Source organism: Rhinopithecus roxellana, chromosome 4 (assembly GCF_007565055.1).
Source record: "Rhinopithecus roxellana isolate Shanxi Qingling chromosome 4, ASM756505v1, whole genome shotgun sequence".
NCBI classification, from domain to species: Eukaryota; Metazoa; Chordata; class Mammalia; order Primates; family Cercopithecidae; genus Rhinopithecus; species Rhinopithecus roxellana.
Window position 1 is genome coordinate 129,084,989 of NC_044552.1, and position 20,025 is coordinate 129,105,013.

Sequence of the window (20,025 nt, forward strand, 5' to 3'; positions counted from 1 at the left end):
ACTAGATTTAACAAATATGAATATGGAATCTTCAATTAAATTTTAATTTCAGATAAACAACAAAAGTGTTTTAAAATAAGTATACCCAAAATATTGCATTTATCTATCTCTTGACCTACCTGTCTTTGTGTTAACAATCAGTTCATAACCACTTTATTGGTTAATTACACTAAATCACTAATTTGTGTCAAAGGTACTCCCAACCTCAGATTCTTTTGCCTATATACATCCAGTTTTGCCTAGGACAGTCCTGGTTACAGCATAACTTCCCAGTAATTATTAACCCCACCTTTTCACTCTCAAAAGTGTCCCAGTTTGAATATTAAATTATATAAAAAATTTATGCACATTAAGTATAAAATGCAGCTCAAAGCACTCAAAGGGGGATTAAAAGATAAACAAAAGAAAAAAAAGGAATAGTTTAAAACCAGAAGGCAGAAATCAAAGGAAGGGCTAACTAGAACTAGTGATAAAGTCCTTGTGTTGAAAGTAAGGAAGACTGGCGGGGTGCGGTGGCTGACACCTGGAATCTCAGCACTTTGGGAGGCTGAGGCGGGTGGATCACTTGAGGTCAGGAGTTCGAGACCAGCCTGGCCAACATGGTGAAACCCCGTCTTTACTAAAAATACAAAAATTAGCCAGATATGGTGGCATGCACCTGTAATCTCAGCTACTTGGGAGGCTGAGGCAGGAGAATTGCTGGAAACCGAGAGGCAGAGGTTGCAGTGAGCCAAGATTGTGCCATTGCACTCCAGTCAGGGTGAGAACAGCGAGACTCCATCGAAAGAAAGAAAGAGAGAGAGAGACAGAGGAAGGAAGGAAGGAAGGAAGGAAGGAAGGAAGGAAGGAAGGAAGGAAGGAAGGAAGGAAGGAAGGAAGGAAGGGTGGGAGAGAGGGAGGGAGGGAGGAGAAAGAAAATAGGGAAGGCTTTAAGTTTACTTACATGGGGCACACGTAGAGCTCCTAGTTGTATAAGATAGTACAGATGTTTTTTCCGGTCTTAAAAACTATGCTGTGAAGCTGAGAAGAAAATGGAACAGACAGTCTGTAAGTCAAAATAATTGGAAGTGGAAGGGAGCTTAGAGTAGAATAAACCAATAAAGTGGTGTTAGTTATTGCTAACGAAAAGGTAAAGAAATCAACTAGGACAAAAAGGCAATAATTTTAAAGTATATTTCCCATTGTAAGCATAATAAAGCTCATTATATCAATGTGAACTTGTTTGATTATAAATATAATTAGAAGGATAATCTTCTCCCAACCCAGAAATTCTCTCCATAAAGGTAGTAAAGAAAATTATTGAATAAACATTAAGCCAGAATGTGAGGTGCATCACAGGTAATCCATTAAGAGATTCAAAAAACAGAAAGTAATCATACCCCCTTATATTGTCAAGCAAATACAACTCATTACATACATATTTCCAAGATAAATAACAATTTCTCAGGTAAGACAACATGACAGCCCCATTTGCAAGCATCATTCATCTTAACTTAACCTAGAAATTGAGGAGATCATTCCTGTTAGCTAAGTGACCTTGTCCAGGTGAAAAGCAAACTTCTCGTATTTTTATGATAGAAGGTAGTTCTGGAGCCTGGCTTCCACTGAAGTTAGATTCCTTTCCTCCCACAGAAACTGGGAGATTAAGGATGCTATCTCCCTCGATGTGTACATTTCAATGGCATTGTTCCTAGATTATTGAGAGAGACATTCCTGGGCTGACAAAGGGCCTATCTAGTCTTCAAGATGATTTATATACATTTTAATGAACCAAGAAAGTACAGTGGGCCCTCTGAATCCAGCAGTTTGCATCTGTGGATTCAATCAACCATGGATCAAATATATTTGGGGGCGGGGGGGGAAACATTCCACAAAGCTTCAAAAAGCAAAACTTCAGTTTGCCACATACCAAGTACTACATTCAGTCCATGCAAATGAAGTGATATGTAGACATGGTATTAGGTATTATAAGTAATCTAGAGATGCTTTAAAGTCTATAGGAGGATTGTATAAGTTACATGCATATACTATGCCATTTTATAGAAGAGACTTGAGCGTCTTTGGATTTTGGTATCCTGGGGGTCATGGGGGGCCTGGAACCAATCGCTCACAGATACTGAGGATAATTATGTTTAAAATTACAAGCTTTCTAGAATAAATGCTCTGATAAAAAGAAGAGAAAGAAAATCTCTTATTTTCAGCAGGGATAATTATGCTTCTTATTTTAAAATTTTAATTGTCCTTACAAAACCTACAAAAAAAGTTGAGAAAATTCAATATTACCTATATCAGGATATAACTGTATTAGCATTTTTGTATATTGTCTTACATTTTATGTATTATGTTGTTTTTTTACAGCTTTTAGCATACAATATATACATAATTTTATGTCCCACTTTTTTCTCTTAACATTACCCCATTTTATTAGTTTAATATCACTTTAAATGGCAGTATTTTAATGATTGTATTATATTTCATGTTAAATGATAGATAATATCTTGGTAAGTAACAAATTTTCTTTTTTTTTTTTCTGAGATGGAGTCTCACTCTGTTGCCCAGGCTGGAGTGCAATGCCATGATCTCGGCTCACTGTATCCTCCGCCTCCCAGGTTCAAGTGATTCTCCTGCCTCAGCCTCCCAAGCAACTGGGACTACAGGTGCCCACCACCACACCCAGCTAATTTTTGTATTTTTTTTTTTTTTTTGAGACGGAGTCTCTCTGTTGCCCAGGCTGGAGTGCAGTGGTGTGATCTCCGCTCACTGCAAACTCGGCCCCAGGGGTTCACGCCATTCTCCTGCCTCAGCCTCCCCAGTAGCTGGGACTACAGGCACCGGCCACCATGCCTGGCTAATTTTTTTTGTATTTTTAGTAGGAGACGCAGTTTCACCGTGTTCGCCAGGATGGTCTCAATCTCCTGACCACGTGATCCACCTGCCTCAGCCTCCCAAAATGCTGGGTTTACTGGTGTGAGTCACCGCGCCCGGCCTTTTCTACTGTTTTCTTTTGAAACATTATCAGGAATAGGATTTCTAAGTAAATAAACATTTTAAAGCTTTTGATAGCTGGAGGAAGAGGACATGGTCTTTGCCTTCTTTCTCCTCAGTTGCAGGCTCATTTTTCTCTCAGTCTTCATAATTACATTGTCTGATTTAGAGTGTGATTCCATTAATGCTAGATCATGTTACTCAAAATTAAACAAGTGGGTAATTCCAAGATTGATTGGCCATACTATTGTCACTGTATTAATGCTCATTTTGTTACACTGGTTCATCTTCCTTCTCAACTTACCTATTGCCACTTGGGATATATATTGATTCATTATGATGCCAAGCAGTAACATAGGAGTGTTTGATCCAACAGAAATACACAATCAAGGACAGCAAAAGTAACACATGAAAGACCATAATCAAGCTTAATTTCCACTTGCTCTATTTTTTCACGTATCTTTAAACTATGGTTTTAGCTTTGATAAATGACTGAAGCTGGAGAAGCCATGGTTGAAATCAACCTATACTTCAGTGCACAGTTGAGGAGCCAGAGACTAAAATCATCTACAGAACCATGACAATGGCAGCATATCTTTTCTTCTTTGAACAAAAATCATTTTTGCTTTCTTTTTTACTGTATAAAGTTTTTTTGGTTTTGTTTTGTTTTGTTTTTTGGTTTTTTTTTGGGTTTTTTTTTTTGAGACAGAGTTTTGCTCTTGTTTCCCAGGCTGGAGTGCAATGATGAGATCTCAGCCCACCACAACCTCTGCCTCCTGGGTTCAAGCAATTCTCCTGCCAGCCTCCTGAGTAGCTGGGATTACAGGCGTGCACCACCATGTCCAGCTAATTTTTGTATTTTTAGTATAGACAAGGTTTCTCCATGTTGGTCAGACTTATCTCGAACTGCCAACCTCAGGGGATCCGCCCACCTCAGTCTCCCAAAGTGCTGGGATTATAGGCGTGATCACCCTGCCTGGCCTAAAGCATTTTTTAAACATGAAAATAATAAAGATTTTGATAGATGTTGCTGAATTGCTAAACCTTATTTAAGTAACTCTCTGTTTTATCCAATAGTTTTTATCTTCCTTGTTAATCAAGCAATTGCAGAGTTTTAAAGTAACTTTAACAATTCCTTCTTCTTCCAATTAAATAGCCTAAAACATTCAAAACCAGTAGGCAGCGTGAAAAAAACATATATCCTTGTTGTTCTTTTTTCTCCCTGTTTAGGGGGAGCCCAACACCCTCTGCCCTCACTGGAAGCACAGTGAGCCATCACTAATAATTCAGTAGCAGATATAAAACATAAGGGAAGAAAGAATACTGAGTGATTCTCAGGTTGCCTTCAACTCTGCTTTAAAGCCTTGAATATGGGTGATAAATTTTATACTCATATAGAGAAACAATTTGCTCAACCCCGTAAGAATAACAGAAAGGTGACTTTTTAAATAATCTAGTTGACTGTATTACATATTTGTCTTGCTCTACTCCAGACTGTCAGGTTTGCCCTAGATACCCAATAAAGTAAACCCTGGAGACTACTAACCCAAGTCCCTGAAGTAGCCACTGATGTCCTGTGATCAATGGATACAAAAAAATAAATAAATAAAATAGGTCACTCAAACAAAGTACCCTTTCTCTTTTTCCATTCCATCCTCAGCTTTTCCACTTTTGTAGCTGTTTAAAAGCTCTGAGTAAAGCCACTGTGTTTTGATACACACCCAGCCTCTGGTAGCTTAAATTACAAGTCGGTCTGCAGTCAGAGACTCAAAGCTGTGTCCTAACTTTCAAAGCTGAAAGTGCATAAGAGCTGGCATTTGATCCAATTCAGCATTTAGTTTTACAACAGAGAGATGAAAGAGAGAACTGTATATTTTTTAAAATTAATATGCAGAATATAAAGCTCTTGTAACAACGGTTAAGCCCTATCTTCACATATTACTAACCAATGAATAAAATGTCAAATATGAGATAATCTGAAAGCATTTCATCACTGTATCAAATCTAGTTCATCAATTGACAAATATTTTTGTTCATATAGAATAGAAAGGACACTTGTCCAAGCATATTGGGTAAACAAATTATAATAACTATACAGCACTCTCAAAAACTTTAGAATAATGGATGGAGAAACAAGGCAAATAATATAAACAATACATGGTATTGAACAGGAATTATAATGATATACCTAATATTTCCATAACTTTCTAGAGTTTACAAAGTTTAACACTCACATCAGCTCTGCACATTTGGCATTATTGTCACAATTCAATGAATGAAGAAATTGGTATTTAAGAAAACTGCACAGGCCAGGTGTGGTGGCTTACACCTGTAATCCCAGCACTTTAGAAGGCCAAGGTGGGAGGATCACCTGAGGTAAGGAGTTCAAGACCAGCTTGGCCAACATGGTGAAACACTGTCTCTACAAAATTACAAAAATTAGTCAGGCATGATGGCGGGTGCCTGTAATCCCAGCTACTCAGGAGGCTTAGGCAGAAAAATCACTTGAACCTGGGAGGCGGAGCTTGCAGTGAGCCGAGATCATGCCATTGTGCTTCAGCCTGGGTGAAAGAGCAAGACTATCTCAAAAGAAAAAAAAAAAAAGAAAACTGCACTTGCTCAAGGTTTCACTCCTTCACTTCTGATCTTCTAGACATTTAATTTTTGGAATTTGATCTTGGTATCAAATTCATTATTCTGAATGTTCCAAGAAATTAAATGTCTAGAAGATCAAAATTGAGGCATGACTGTACCAAGCATTCCTAACAGATGCTGTATTTGTCTGGGCCTAGGACATAGATCATGCCAAGTGCAGAAGTTTGTTGGCAAAGGCATGGCAGTGGGAATTCTTGAGGCCTCTCTTGAAATCTGGAAGACAGTGAGTGGACCATCTTGCCTGGAGGGGAGGCTTCCAGTAAGGCTGGGATGGTAAATATAAAGTTGTATACTTTATTCAGTACCCCAGTGGGTACCTAATGAAATTTGGAAGAAGGGAATGATATTATGTCTTTGAAGAAAATGACAGTAGGCTTCAATAGGTAGATGAGTTAGAAGTGTTCTTTATATTTTTAAATAATTTATGCCTGGGAACCTAGGACTCAAGACCTCACTAAAGACCATAAATGTTCAGACCACTAATCTTGGCAAGATTGTTATAGGTATCTTGAGCTGTCAAAATTCACTCATGGATGCTCAGTAGCTAAAAGATATACACTTATGGAGTAGGGGCGTTCAAAGATGGCTGAATTGGAACAGCTCCAGTCTGCTGCTCGTAGCATGATTGACACAGAAGACGGGTGTTTTCTGCATTTCCAACTGAGGTAACTGGTTCGTCTAATTGGGACTGGTTGGACAGTGGGTGCAGCCCATGGAAGGCGAACTGAAGCCGGGCAGGGCGTTGCCTCACCCGGGAAGCGCAAGGATTTCCCTTTCCTAGCCAAGGGAAGCCGTGACAGACTACCTGGAAAAATGGGACACTCCCACACAAATATTGTGCTTTTCCTAACGTCTTAGCAACCGGCAGGCAAGGTGATTCTCTAACATGCCTGACTTGGCAGCTCCCACACCCACAGAGCCTTGCTCACTGCTAGAGCAGCAGTGTGAGATCAATCTGCCAGATGGCAGCCTGACTGGAGGAGGGGTGTCTGCCATTGCTGAGGCTTGAGTAGGTAAACAAAGCGGCCAGGAAGCTTGAACCGGGCAGAGCCCACCACAGCTCAACAAGGCCTACTGCCTCTAGACTCTCTCCATCTCTGTGGGCAGGACATAGCTGAACAAAAGGCAGCAGACAACTTCTGCAGACTTAAATGGCCCTGTCTGATAGCTCTGAAGAGACCAGTTGTTCTCCCAGCATAGTGTTTGAGCTCTAAGAATGAACAGATTGCCTCCTCAAGTGGGTCCCTGACCCCTGCATAGCCTAAATGGAAAACACCTCCCAATAGGGGCCAAAAAACACTTCATATAGGCGGCTGCCCCTCTTGGATGAAGGTTCCAGAGGAAGGAGCAGGGAGCAATATTTTCTACTCTGCAATATTTGCTGTTCTGCAGCCTCCGGTGGTGATACCCAAGCAAACAGTGTCTGGAGTGGAACTCTAGCAAACTCCAACAGAACTGCAGCTGAGGGACCTGACTATTAGAAGGAAAACTGGCCAGGCATGGTGGCTCAGGCTGGGTATGGTGGCTCACGCCTGTAATCCCAGCACTTTGGGAGGCCGAGGCGGGTGAGTCACAAGGTCAGGAGATCAAGACCATCCTGGCTAACATGATGAAACCCTGTCTCTACTAAAAATACAAAAAATTAGCTAGGTGTGGTGGCGGGCACCTCTAGTCCCAGCTAGTCGGAAGGCGGAGGCAGGAGAATGGCATGAAACAGGGAGGTGGAGCTTGCAGTGAGCTGAGACTGCACCATGGCACTCTAGCCTGGGCAACAGAGTGAGACTCCATCTCAAAAAAAAAAAAAAAAAAAAAAAAAGAAAAGAAAGAAAAGAAAAGAAAAGAAGGAAAACTAACAAACAGAAAGGAAAAGCATCAACATGAACAAAAAGGTCATCTACACCAAAACCCTATCTGTAGGTCACCAACATCAAAGACCAAAGGTAGATAATACAACAAAGATGGGGAGAAACCAGAGCACAAAAGCTGAAAATTCTAAAACTCAAGAGTGCCCCTTCTCCTCCAAAGGATTGCAGCTCCTTGCCAGCAAGAGAACAAAGCTGGATGGAGAATGACTTTGATGAGGTGAAATAAGTAGGCTTCAGAAGGTCAGTAATAACAAACTTTCCCAAGCTAAAGGAGGATGTTCAAACCCATCACAAGGAAGCTAAAAACCTTGAAAAAAGATTAGACAAATGGCTAACTAGAATAAACAGTGTAGCGAAGACGTTAAATGACCTGATGGAGCTGAAAATCATGGCATGAGAACTTTGTGACATGTGCATAAGCTTCAGTAGCCGATTCGATCAAGTGGAAGAAAGGGTGTCAGTGATTGAAGATCAAAGTAATAGAATAAAGTGAGAAGAGAAGGTTAGAGAAAAAAGAGTAAAAAGCAGTGAACAAAGCCTCCAAGAAATTTGGGACTATGTGAAAAGACCAAATCTACGTTTGATTGCTGTACTTGTGAGTGATGGGAATAATGGAACCAAGTTGGAAAACACTCTTTAGGATATTATCCAGGAGAACTTCCCAAACTAGCAAGGCAGGCCAACATTCAAATTCAGGAAATACAGAGAATACCACAAAGATACTCCTCAAGAAGAGCAACCCCAAGACACATAATTGCCAGATTCACCAAGGTTGAAATGAAGGATAAAGTGTTAAGGGCAGCCAGAGAGAAAGGTTGAGTTACCCACAAAGGCAAGCCCATCAGACTAACAGCGGATCTCTCAGCAGAAATCCTACTAACCAGAAGAGAGAAGGGGCCAATATTCAACATTTTTTTTTTAATTTTTTATTTTTTGAGACAGAGTCTCCCTCTGTCACCCAGGCTGGAGTGCTGTGGTGCGATCTCAGCTCACTGCAAGCTCTGCCTCCCGGGTTCACATCATTCTCTTGCCTCAGCTTCCCCAGTAGCTGGGACTACAGGCAACTGCCACCACACCGAGCTTTTTTTTTTTTTTTTGTATTTTTAGTAGAGATGGGGTTTCACTATGTTAGCCAGGATGGTCTTGACCTCCTGACCTTATAATACGCCCGCCTTGGCCTCCCAAAGTGCTGGGATTACAGGCGTGAGCCACCATGCCTGGCCTCAGCATTCTAAAAGAAAAGAATTTTCAATCCAGAATTTCATATCCAGCCAAACAAAGCTTCATATGTGAAGGAGAAATAAAATCCTTTATAAACAAACAAATGCTGAGAGATTTTGTCACCACCAGGCCTGCCTCACAAGAGCTCCAGAAGGAAGTGCTAATCATGGAAAGAAACAACTGGTACTAGCCATTGCAAAAACAGGCCAAATTGTAAATACCATCAATGCTATGAAGAAACTGCATCAATTAGTGGGCAAAATAACAAGCTAACATCATAATAACGGAGCAAATTCACACATAACAATATTGATCTTAAATATAAATGAATTAAATGCCCCAATTAAAAGACACAAACTGGCAAATTGGATAAACAGGCAAGACTCATCAGTGTGCTGTATTCAGCAGACCCATCTCATATGCAAAGACGCACATGGCTCAAAATAAAGGGATGGAGGAAGATCTACCAAGCAAATGGAAAGAAAAAAAAAAAAAACAAAAACCAGGGGTTGCAATCCTAGTCTCTGATAAAACAGACTTTAAACCAACAAAGATCAAAAGAGACAAAGAAGGCCATTACATAATGGTAAAGGGATCAATTCAACAAGAGCTAACTATCCTAAATATATATGCACCCAATACAGGAGCATACAGATTCATAAAGCAAGTCCTTAGAAACCTACAAAGAGACTTAGACTCCCAAACAATAAGAGTGGGAGACTTTGGCCAGGCACAGTGGCTCACGCCTGTAATCCCAGCACTTTGGAAGGCCAAGGCGGGTGGATCACGAGGTCAAGAGATCAAGACCATCCTGGCTAACACAGTGAAACTCCGTCTCTACTAAAAATACAAAAAATTAGCCAGACGTGGTGGCGGGTGCCTATAGTCCCAGCTACTTGGCAGGCTGAGGCAGGAGAATGGCGTGAATCTGGTAGGCAGAGCTTGCAGTGAACCAAGATCGCGCCACTGCACTCCAGCCTGCGCAACAGAGTGAGACTCCTTCTCTAAATAATAATAATAATAATAATAATAATAATAATAATAATGGGAGACTTTAACACACCGTTGTCAATATTAGACAGATCAAGACAGAAGGTTAACAAGGATATCCAGGACCTGACCTCAGCTCTGCAACAAGCAGACCTAATAGACGTCTACAGAACTCTCCACCCCAAATCAACAGAATATACTATCTGATCAGCACCGCATCGCACTTATTCTAAAACTGACCACATAATTGGAAGTAAAGCACTCCTCAGCAAATGTAAAAGAACAGAAATCACAACAAAGTGTCTCTCAGACCACAGTGCAATCAAATTAGAACTCGGGATTAAGAAACTCACTCAAAACTGCATAACTACATGGAAATTAAACAACTTGCTCCTGAATGACTGCTGGGTACATAACTAAATGAAGGCAGGAATAAAGATGTTCTTTGAAACCAATGAGAAAAAAGACACAATGTATCAGAATCTCTGGGACACATTTAAAGCAGTGTGTAGAGGGAAATTTAGAGCACTAAATGCCCACAACAGAAAGCAGGAAGATCTAACATTGACACCCTAACATCCTCATTAAAAGAACTAGAGAAGCAAGAGCAAACAAATTCAAAAGCTGGCAGAAGGCAAGAAATAACTAAGATCAGAGCACAACTGAAAGAAAAATAGACACACAAAAAACCCTTCAAAAAAAAAATCAGTGAATCCAGGAGCTGGTTTTTTGAAAAGATCAACAAAATGGATAGACCGCTAGCAAGAATAATAAAGAAGAAAAGAGATAAGAATCAAATAGATGCAATAAAAAATGATAAAGGGAATATCACCACAAATCCCACAGAAATATAAACTACCATCAGAGAATACTATAAACACTTCTATGCAAATGAAGTAGAAAATCTAGAAGAAATGGATAAATTTCTGGACACATACACCCTCCCAAGACTAAACCAGGAAGAAGTTGAATCTCTGAATAGACCAATAACCGGCTCTGAATTTGAGGCAATAATTAATAGACTACCAACCAAAAAACATCCAGGACCAGATGAATTAACTGCCGAATGCTACTAGAGGTACAAAGAGGATCTGGTACCATTCCATATGAAACTATTCCAATCAATAGAAAAAGAGGGAATCCTCCGTAACTCATTTTATGAGGCCAACATCAGCCTGATACCAAAGCCTGCTAGAGACACACAAAAAAAGAGAATTTTAGACTAATATCCCTGATGAACATCAATGTGAAAATCCTCAATAAAATACTGGCAAACTGAATCCAGCAGCCCATCAAAAAGCTTATTCACCATGATCAAGTTGGCTTCATCTCTGGGATGCGAGGCTGGTTCAACATATGCAAATCAATAAACATAATCCATCACCTAAACAGAACCAATAACAAAATCCACATGATTTTCTCAATAGATGCAGAAAAGGCCTTCGGCACAATTCAACAGCCCTTCATGCTAAAAACTCTCAATAAACTAGGTATTGATGGAACATATCTCAAAATAGTAAGAACTATTTTTGACAAACTCACAAACAATATCATACTGTATGGGCAAAAACTGGAAGCATTCACTTTGAAAACTGGCACAAGACAAGGATGTCCTCTCTAACCACTACTACTCAATGTAGTGCTGGAACTTCTGGCCAGGGCAATCAGGCAAGAGAAGGAAATAAAGGATATTCAATTAGGAAATGAGGAAGTCAAATTGTCCCTGTTTGCAGATGACATGATTGTATATTTAGAAAACCCCATCATCTCAGCCCAAAATCTCCTTAAGCTGATAAGCAACTTCAGTAAGTCTCAGGATACAAAATCAATGTGCAAAAATCACAAGCATTCCTATACACCAATAACAGACAAACAGAGAGCCAAATCATCAGTGAACTCCCATTCACAATTGCTACAAAGAGAATAAAATACCTAGGAATCCAACTTACAAGGGATGTGAAGAACCTCTTCAAGGAGAACTAAAAACCACTGCTCAACGAAGTAAAAGAGGACACAAACAAATGGAAGAATATTCCATGCTCATGAATAGGAATAATCAATATTGTGAAAATGGCCATACTGCCCAAAGTAATTTATAGATTCAATGCCATTCCCATCAAGCCACCAATGACTTTCCTCACAGAATTGGAAAAAACTACTTTAAAGTTCATATGGAACTAAAAAAAGAGCCTGCATTGCCAAGACAATCCTAAGCCAAAAGAACAAAGCTGAAGGCATCACGTTACCTGACTTCAAACTATACTACAAGGCTACAGTAACCAAAACAGCATGGTACTGGTACCAAAACAGATATATAGACCAATGGAACAGAACAGAGGCCTCAGAAATAACACCACACATCTACAACCATCTGATCTTTGACAAACCTGACAGAAACAATAAATGGGGGAAGGATTCCCTATTTAATATATGGTGCTGGGGAAACTGGCTAGACACACATAGAAAGCTGAAACTGGATCCCTTCTTTACACTTTATGCAAAAGTTTATACAAAATTAATTCAAGATGGATTAAAGACTTAAATGTTAGACCTAAAACCATAAAAACCCTAAAAGAAAACCTAGGCAATACCATTCAGGAGATAGGTATGGGCAAGGACTTCATGAGTAGAACAGCAAAAGCAATGGCAACAAAAGCCAAAATTGACAAATGGGGTCTAATTAAACTAAAGAGCTTCTGCACAGCAAAAGAAACTACCATCAGAGTGAACAGGCAACCTACAGAATGGTAGAAAATTTTGCAATCTACCCACCTGACAAAGGGCTAATATCCAGAATCTACAAAGAACTTAAACAAATTTACAAGAAAAAAACAACCCCATCAAAAAATCAACAAAGGATATGAACAGACACTTCTCTAAAGAAGACATTTGTGCAGCCGACAGACACATGAAAAAATACTCATCATCACTGGTCATCAGAGAAATGCAAATCAAAACCACAATGAGATACCATCTCACAACAGTTAGAATGGCAATCATTAAAAAGTCAGGAAACAACAGATGCTGGAGAGGACGTGGAGAAATAGTAATACTTTCACATTGCTGGTGGGAGTGTCAATTAGTTCAACAATTGTTGAAGGCAGTGTGGCAATTCCTCAAAGATCTAGAACTAGAATTACGATTTAACCCAGCGATCCCATTACTGGGTATATACCTAAAGGATTATAAATCATGCTACTATAAAGGCACATGCACATGTATGTTTATTGTGTCACTATTCATAATAGCAAAGACTTGGAACCAACCCACATGTCCATCAGTGACAGACTGGATTAAGAAAATGTGGCACATATACACCATGGAATACTATAGCAGCCATACAAAAGGATGAGTTCATGTCCTTTGCAGGGACATGGATGCAGCTAGAAACCATCATTCTCAGCAAACTATCACAAGGACAGAAAACCAAACACCGCATGTTCTCACTCGTAGGTGGGAATTGAACAATGAAATCACGTGGACACAGGGCGAGGAACATCACACACTGGGGCCTGTCACGGAGGAGGGAAATGGGGGAGGGATAGCATTAAGAGAAATACGTAATGTGAATGATGAGTTGACGGATGCAGCAAGCCAACATGGCACATGTATGCCTGTGTATCAAACCTGTAAGTTGTGCACATGTACCTTAGAACTTAAGAGAGTATAAAAAAAAAGATATACACTTACATCAACTCTTTCTTTGTAGCAGTGCCTAGAAATTCAAAGAATTGTTGTTGCTTTTAATATAAGAAATTTGGGTCATTATCATCTCTAGTAAATAGTCTCTGTATTCAAGGACCTTGAACATTTTCTGAAGAATAGTCTTGTTTCCCAAAGGCCTTGAGATAACCAAGAAACTGGGAAGAAGTACGGCAGAGAGGAAATGAATGAGATAGCAGTAACAACTGGTTTATAATCTATTAGGGTGGGGCTTTGAGACTTACTGATAGATGGGATCTTGTGTTAGAAAACATTGCCTCTTTATCTTTCTAGATCAGGGCTGAAATCGTTATCTTCAGTCTTGCTGAGACAACATAATAAAGGCTACATCACTAGTACTTTCTTCAACAGACCTTGGTCTCACTTCTAAAATTCTCTGGCACTGAAGTGTAAGGAAAATCTAGATTTGAAGAGATCACTAAAATGGTTTTGATGAATATTATACCAATTACTTTTATAAAATATATGAAAGCAAGACACATTAGGATGAACAGGATTAATTTGCATTCTGAAAATGTTTTCAATGCTTAAATAATTAGCTATGAACATTGAAGCAGTATAATATAAAATGACTCTTTTAATTATTCCTTTCCTTCCATTTTCTGATTCCACATTTCTTAATATTTTTAAGGACATAAAAAAAGTATTTTTTCTTGTATGGATCTTATATAGTTTGATATAATTGATACCCATGGGTTATGACTATGATTTCTGTGGCATTAAAAGACAGTAATCACTGCACCAAGTCAACCTACATTTATTGAGCCTCTGTACACACTATCATTTTGAACATCATAGAAAACTGGTCCTTTGCACATGCACATGTATGTTTATTGTGGCACTATTCACAATAGCAAAGACTTGGAACCAAACCAAATGTTCCTCGGTGACAGACTGGATTAAGAAAATGTGGCACATATACACCATGGAATACTATGCAGCCATAAAAAAGGATGAGTTCGTGTCCTTTGTAGAGACATGGATGCAGCTGGAAACCATCATTATCAGCAAACTATCGCAAGAACAGAAAACCAAACACCACATGTTCTCACTCATAGGTGGGAATTGAACAATGAGATCACTTGGACACGGAAAGGGGAACATCACATACCAGGGCTTATTGTGGGGAAGGGGGAGGGAGGAGGGATGGCATTGGAAGTTATACCTGATGTAAATGACGAGTTGATGGGTGCTGACGAGTTGATGGGTGCAGCACACCAATATGGCACAGGTATACATATGTAACAAACCTGCACGTTGTGCACTTGTACCCTAGAACTTAAAGTATAATAAAAGAAAGAAAGAAAGAAAGAAAGAAAGAAAGAAAGAAAGAAAGAAAGAAAGAAAGAAAGAAAGAAAGAAAGAAAGAAAGAAAGAAAGAAAGAAAGAAAGAAAGAAAGAAAGAGAAAGAAAACTGGTCCTTTGCCTTCAAGTATTAAAACTGGCTACATACAGAAAATATACACGCTTTGAACCCTTTCCAAAGTCAGGAGGTTGGTGAGCATAAAACAATATTGTAACAGCACAAATTAAATACACACATGTAAGATATAATCAGAGTGAAAATGATGACAGACTAGACAGATTGAGTAATAATATATCTGATCACAGATGGTATCCATATCCCTGCCAGCAGAAAAAGATTTCACAAGGTCCCAGTGTCTTGGGAGCCCACAGATAAACTAGAAGTCCAGTAGCAGGGTGGCTAGCAACCCTGCCCTACTGGCAACCCAAGGCCATCTAATCTTTTAGCTTCCCTGGGCCACATTGGAAGAACTGTCTTGGGCCACAGAAAATACACAAACACTAATGATAGCTGATGAGCTAAAAATAAAAATCACCAAAAAAATCTCATAATGTTTTAAGAAAGTTTATGAATTTGTGTTGGGCTGCATTCAAAGTCATCCTGGGCCACATGCAGCCCACGGATCATGGGTTAGACAAGTTTGTTTTAGACAGGAAATAGCAAGTTAAAACGTCCTAAGGCAGCAACGTGCCTAGTGTGTCAGAGGCACAACAAAGATTCCAGTGTGGCAAAGGGTGAGCAAGAGAGACAGAAATAGAAGTGAAACTAGAAAAGTAATAAGGAACCAAGTTGTACAGGGTCTTGTAGGATGTCTTAAGGACTTATGCTTGCACCCTGACTAAAATAGTCATTTCAGGGTTTTAAGCAAAGACATGGCATGATCTCACACATTTTAAAGTGATTTCTCTGCTGTGTTGATAATTTTTTTTAAAAAAATCTAAACATGTAATTTTTATCTGCCTCTTAAATCAGAAGTTTATAAAAATATTATGTATCAGGTGAAAAAAATAAATGTCTTGTCCTTAGTGTGCAAAAATGTGACTAACTCATCCTCATTTGGGCATGTGGCAAAAAAATGGTACAAATTGGAACTGACCCACCTATCCTCTGTAACCCTGCCACCCGTATGACCAGTTGTACACACTAAGGAACCAGCTGGTCAGGATTAGGAAGGTAGAATAATAGGCAGGTGTGGGTGGCAGATGCTTCTCATCACAAGTGCAAGTTCAACTACTGATCTCTCCTCCTACTCCTACTCAGATGAATACCAGCTTCCTCTCAAGTATATTAACAGTATTTTTATTAATAAAAAATAAAACTTCTTTATTTCAATTACTTTCTCTAAAAATATTGCTTCAGTCATCAGAATAAAATGCAAAATCCCAACTTTGACATCCGAGGCTTCATCAGCACAGCCCTGTTCTTTCCCACAATTTTTTATCTTTCCTTAACACAGACGGTGGGCTTCAGCCCAACTGAGCTGCTGTTTTCTACTTCTTTGCTCATGCTGTTTTTTCCACCTAAGAGGCTTCCTGGCTCCCATTTCCTCTAGTCTAAATCACACCCAAAATGAGGCAACAAAATACATTTGAAAGAGCAAGAACTTAGAATGAGAAGCCCTGAGATACTAATTGTTTGGGATTTTTGTTTGTTTGTTTGTTTTGAGATGGAGTTTTGCTCTTGTTACCCAGGCTGGAGTGCAATGGTGCCATCTCAGCTCACTGCCATCTCTGCCTCCCAGGTTCAAGCGATTCTCCTGCCTCAGCCTCCCGAGTAGCTGGGACTACAGGCGTGCGCCACCACACCCAGCTAATTTTGTATTTTTAATAGCGACGGGGTTTCTCCATGTTGGTCAGGCTGGTCTCGAACTCCTGACCTCAGGTGATTTACCAGCCACTTTGGCCTCCCAAAGTGCTGGGATTACAGGCGTGAGCCACTGCGCCTGGCAGAGATACTAATTGTTAAATGTGAGTCACATCATTTGAACTTTCTCAGCCTCTTTCCTTATGTGCTGCTGCCTACCTTGTGGAATTTGTTATACATCAAATAGATGATATAAGTGAAAGAACACATAGATTGAAAAAAGGAACTACACTAGTTTATATATTTATTCATTAAAAGGGAAAAGGTTGAAAATAATTATAGGTTATGTCAGACAATATTCAGGAATAAGAAGGCAGGGTGCTAAGTGCTGTTAGGAAAGAGGATGAGGGCTCCTGAAGTCTCTTATCCAATTGTACCTGATTGTAGGGTGGAAAGAAAGAAATCAGGCCTGCCCTAACATTTGTGGAGCTTAGGGCAGTAGTACAAAAGGAGACCCATATTTCATATGTCACTTACCATCATAGCAACAAAATTGCAAAATATGTGTAAAACTATGGCTTTTATATGACTGAAAGTATGCAAAATACCAAATTTGACTGAATTCAATTACTGTTGCACATATCAACGTGTTTGTCAATAGACAGGTGATGTGATGAGTAACACAATGAAGATAAATGTAATGAATAAATTATCATACATTTCATAACATTTATTTTTTATGTCTTTACTTTGGCAAAACCACTAATGATGTGCTATATGTGTAAAATACACACAAATTTTTGAAGACTCACTACCAATAAATGAGAATGTAAAATATCTCATTGATCACTTCTGTATTGATTACATACCAATATAATTTTGTGTATACATTACATTAAATACAACATATTATTTAAATTATGTATATATAGCCCTCATTTACTTTCATATTTTAGGTAAAACTACGCACTAAGCAGTCTAAAGCGAATTTTAGCTATTACCCCTTCTCATTTTATTTCTGAGTCAAGAGACATAATAGGACATTTATTGTAATCATTGTTCTTTCCATCCTTTTTTTGACTGGACATTAGAACATGTCAGGGGCAAGGGCTATAGCTCAAGAACCTGCATAGGCCTAGGTTCAGTTGAAGTTCACCATTGGCTATGCTGTTTTCTGATTTCTCCCTTTCTCTTTAGGGTCACTATGATGCAGATTTTTATACTGGGCAGGGTGAGAGGTGGGGAGGACTCTGAATTCAAATGGGCCCTGTGAACAGGAAGAGAATGTAGCACCTTGAACTGGGCACAATCTCAGAGACCCCAGAAAATCACACCCAGAAAAATCTTCCTCCAGAAACTTGGAATACTGGAAAGAATTTCTTCCTAAAATAATGTCACATTAGGTAATGGACAGCAGCATTCAAGTCACTTCTCATAAAACCATATTGCATGTTTTGTGGAAGTCTTTGAGTATATTGTAAAATTAGGGACATCAGAGCTCTCAGAAACAATCTTGAAATTGAAGAGGAGGCCTGGCACAGTGGCTCACACCTGTAATCCCAGCACTTTGGGAGGCCAAGGCAGGCAGATCACCTGAAGTCAGGAGTTCAAGACTGGCCTGGCCAAGATGGTGAAACCCTGTCTCTACTAAAAATACAAAAATTAGCTGGGCGTGGTGGTGGGTGCCTGTATCCCAGCTACTCGGGAGGCTGAGGCAGGATAATCGCTTGAACCCAGGAGGCAGAGGTGCAGTGAGCTGAGATTACAACACTGCATTCCAGCCTGGGTGAAACAGCAAGACTCCATCTCAAAAAAAAAAAAAAAAAAAAAAAAAAAAAAAAAGAAAGAAAGAAAAAGAAATTGAAGAGGAATTGTAAAATGGCACATATTCTATCAGATAGAGCCTATATCTTTAATCATATCACTGGTAGGAATTATTGTCTGGTCAGCTCAAGTAGAGGAAGTGATATGGTTTGAATCTGTGTCCTTGTCCAAATCTCATGTCAAATTGTAATCCCCAGTTTGGAGGTGGGGCCGGGTGATACGTGATTGGATCATTGAGGTGGATCCTTCCTGAATGGTTTAGCACCATTCTCTTGGTGCAGTTCTTGTGATAGAGTTCTTGAGAGAGATGGTTGTTTAAAAGTTTGTAGCATCACCCTGCTCTCTCTCTTCCTCCTGCTCCAGCCATATAAGACGTGCCTGCTTCCCCACTCACCTTCTGCCATGATCGTAAGTTTTCTGAGGCCTCTACAGAACCCAAGCAGAAGCTGCTATGCTTCTTGCACAGCCTGCAGAACCGGGAGCCAATTAAACCTCTTTTCTTTATAAATTATATAGTCTCGGGTATTTATACCAATATAAGAACAAACTGATACAGGTAGGAAATTCAGATAAGTATGACTTAAAAATTCTGAATGTTTGTCTTTTTAATCTGAATTATTTAGACTGAGGAAATAACCCAAGGATTTAGAACACTCAGGATGTTTGGGCATAGGATAGGGGTTGGGGGTTGATCACAGGGGCAGGTAAAGTAAATTTCCTTCCCGCTAGAAGGAGAGTTTGAAGAAAGGTGTTGAGGCATCTGTACAGGGTCTTCCCTCCTCGAGGAACAGGCTGGGAAGCAAGGAGAGTCAGGGTCAGCAGATGCTCTCAGCATGGCCTGGAGTAGAGCAAGGGTAACACTGAGTGGGTGAAAGGAAAACGGTAACAGGAGAAAAGAAGGCAGGAAATCCTCTTGCTTTTTTTGTCTCCCTCATCTTCCGTTTTACCTCATAACACACACACTCTGTGGGGGAGGTATGCCCTGAGAAAGAGTTTAAACACCAGGGTTGTACCCAGGATACAGTGTTGTTCTCATCCACAGAGACAAACAGGTGAGAGGACTTCCATTGTCCTTAAGAAAGCGGTAATGAGATACTTGACAGAAAGCTGATAATAGAATGCATAAACACCCTCACAGAGGATGACCAAAAATATGTAAAGCTGAGGTGTGAAAGGCAAGAACTATTAATAAGCCATGAGATCAAGCAGCCAAAGATACAACAGATACAGGAAAAAAAAAAAGAAGAAGAAAAAAAGAAAATCAACTTTATAAGAGAATATTGTTTGGCCAAGTGGGGAGAAACAAATAAACAATATAATTGGTCTTCTAACAGGTGGGATGCAACACTCCCCTTTCTGAGCTATTATATTTGATTTGTAGCTCTAGGCAGGTAGAGGTAAAAATGAGAGGAAAAGGATCAGATCTGGACATCCTTTAGAACCTCATCCCAATTGGGGTTAAATGTAATGGAAACATAATTATTGGTATCAGGACCCAAACTGATGTGAACTTAGAGAAAGGCTGGGCAATCTTCCTCCTTAAAATATTTTATATTTTTAAATTAGTGTTATACTGTCTGTAACGTCAAAGTTAGCCTGGGCACGGTGGCTCACACCTGTAATCCCAGCACTTTGGGAGGTAGAGGCAGGCAG

General features: G+C 39.6%; 1 protein-coding gene across 1 annotated transcript; it reads left to right on the top strand.

Moving 5' to 3' along the window:
- Nucleotides 1-3,078: 3,078 nt before the first annotated feature.
- On the top strand, nt 3,079-3,407 carry LOC104658329 (protein cornichon homolog 4-like). Its single transcript, XM_030929015.1, has 2 exons — nt 3,079-3,310; nt 3,358-3,407. The coding sequence occupies exons 1-2, from the start codon at nt 3,079-3,081 to the stop codon at nt 3,405-3,407; spliced, it is 282 nt and encodes a 93-aa protein (XP_030784875.1).
- The last annotated feature ends 16,618 nt before the right edge of the window (nt 3,408-20,025 follow it).

What these genes read in the sequence shown, in the direction of transcription:
- LOC104658329 (XM_030929015.1), top strand. Translation starts at nt 3,079, where the DNA reads ATGGTCTTTGCCTTCTTTCTCCTCAGTTGCAGGCTCATTTTTCTCTCA. An exon ending in TATTGCCACTTGGGATATAT is followed by an intron (nt 3,311 to 3,357) that starts ATTGATTCATTA and finishes GTGTTTGATCCA; the next exon opens with ACAGAAATACACAATCAAGG.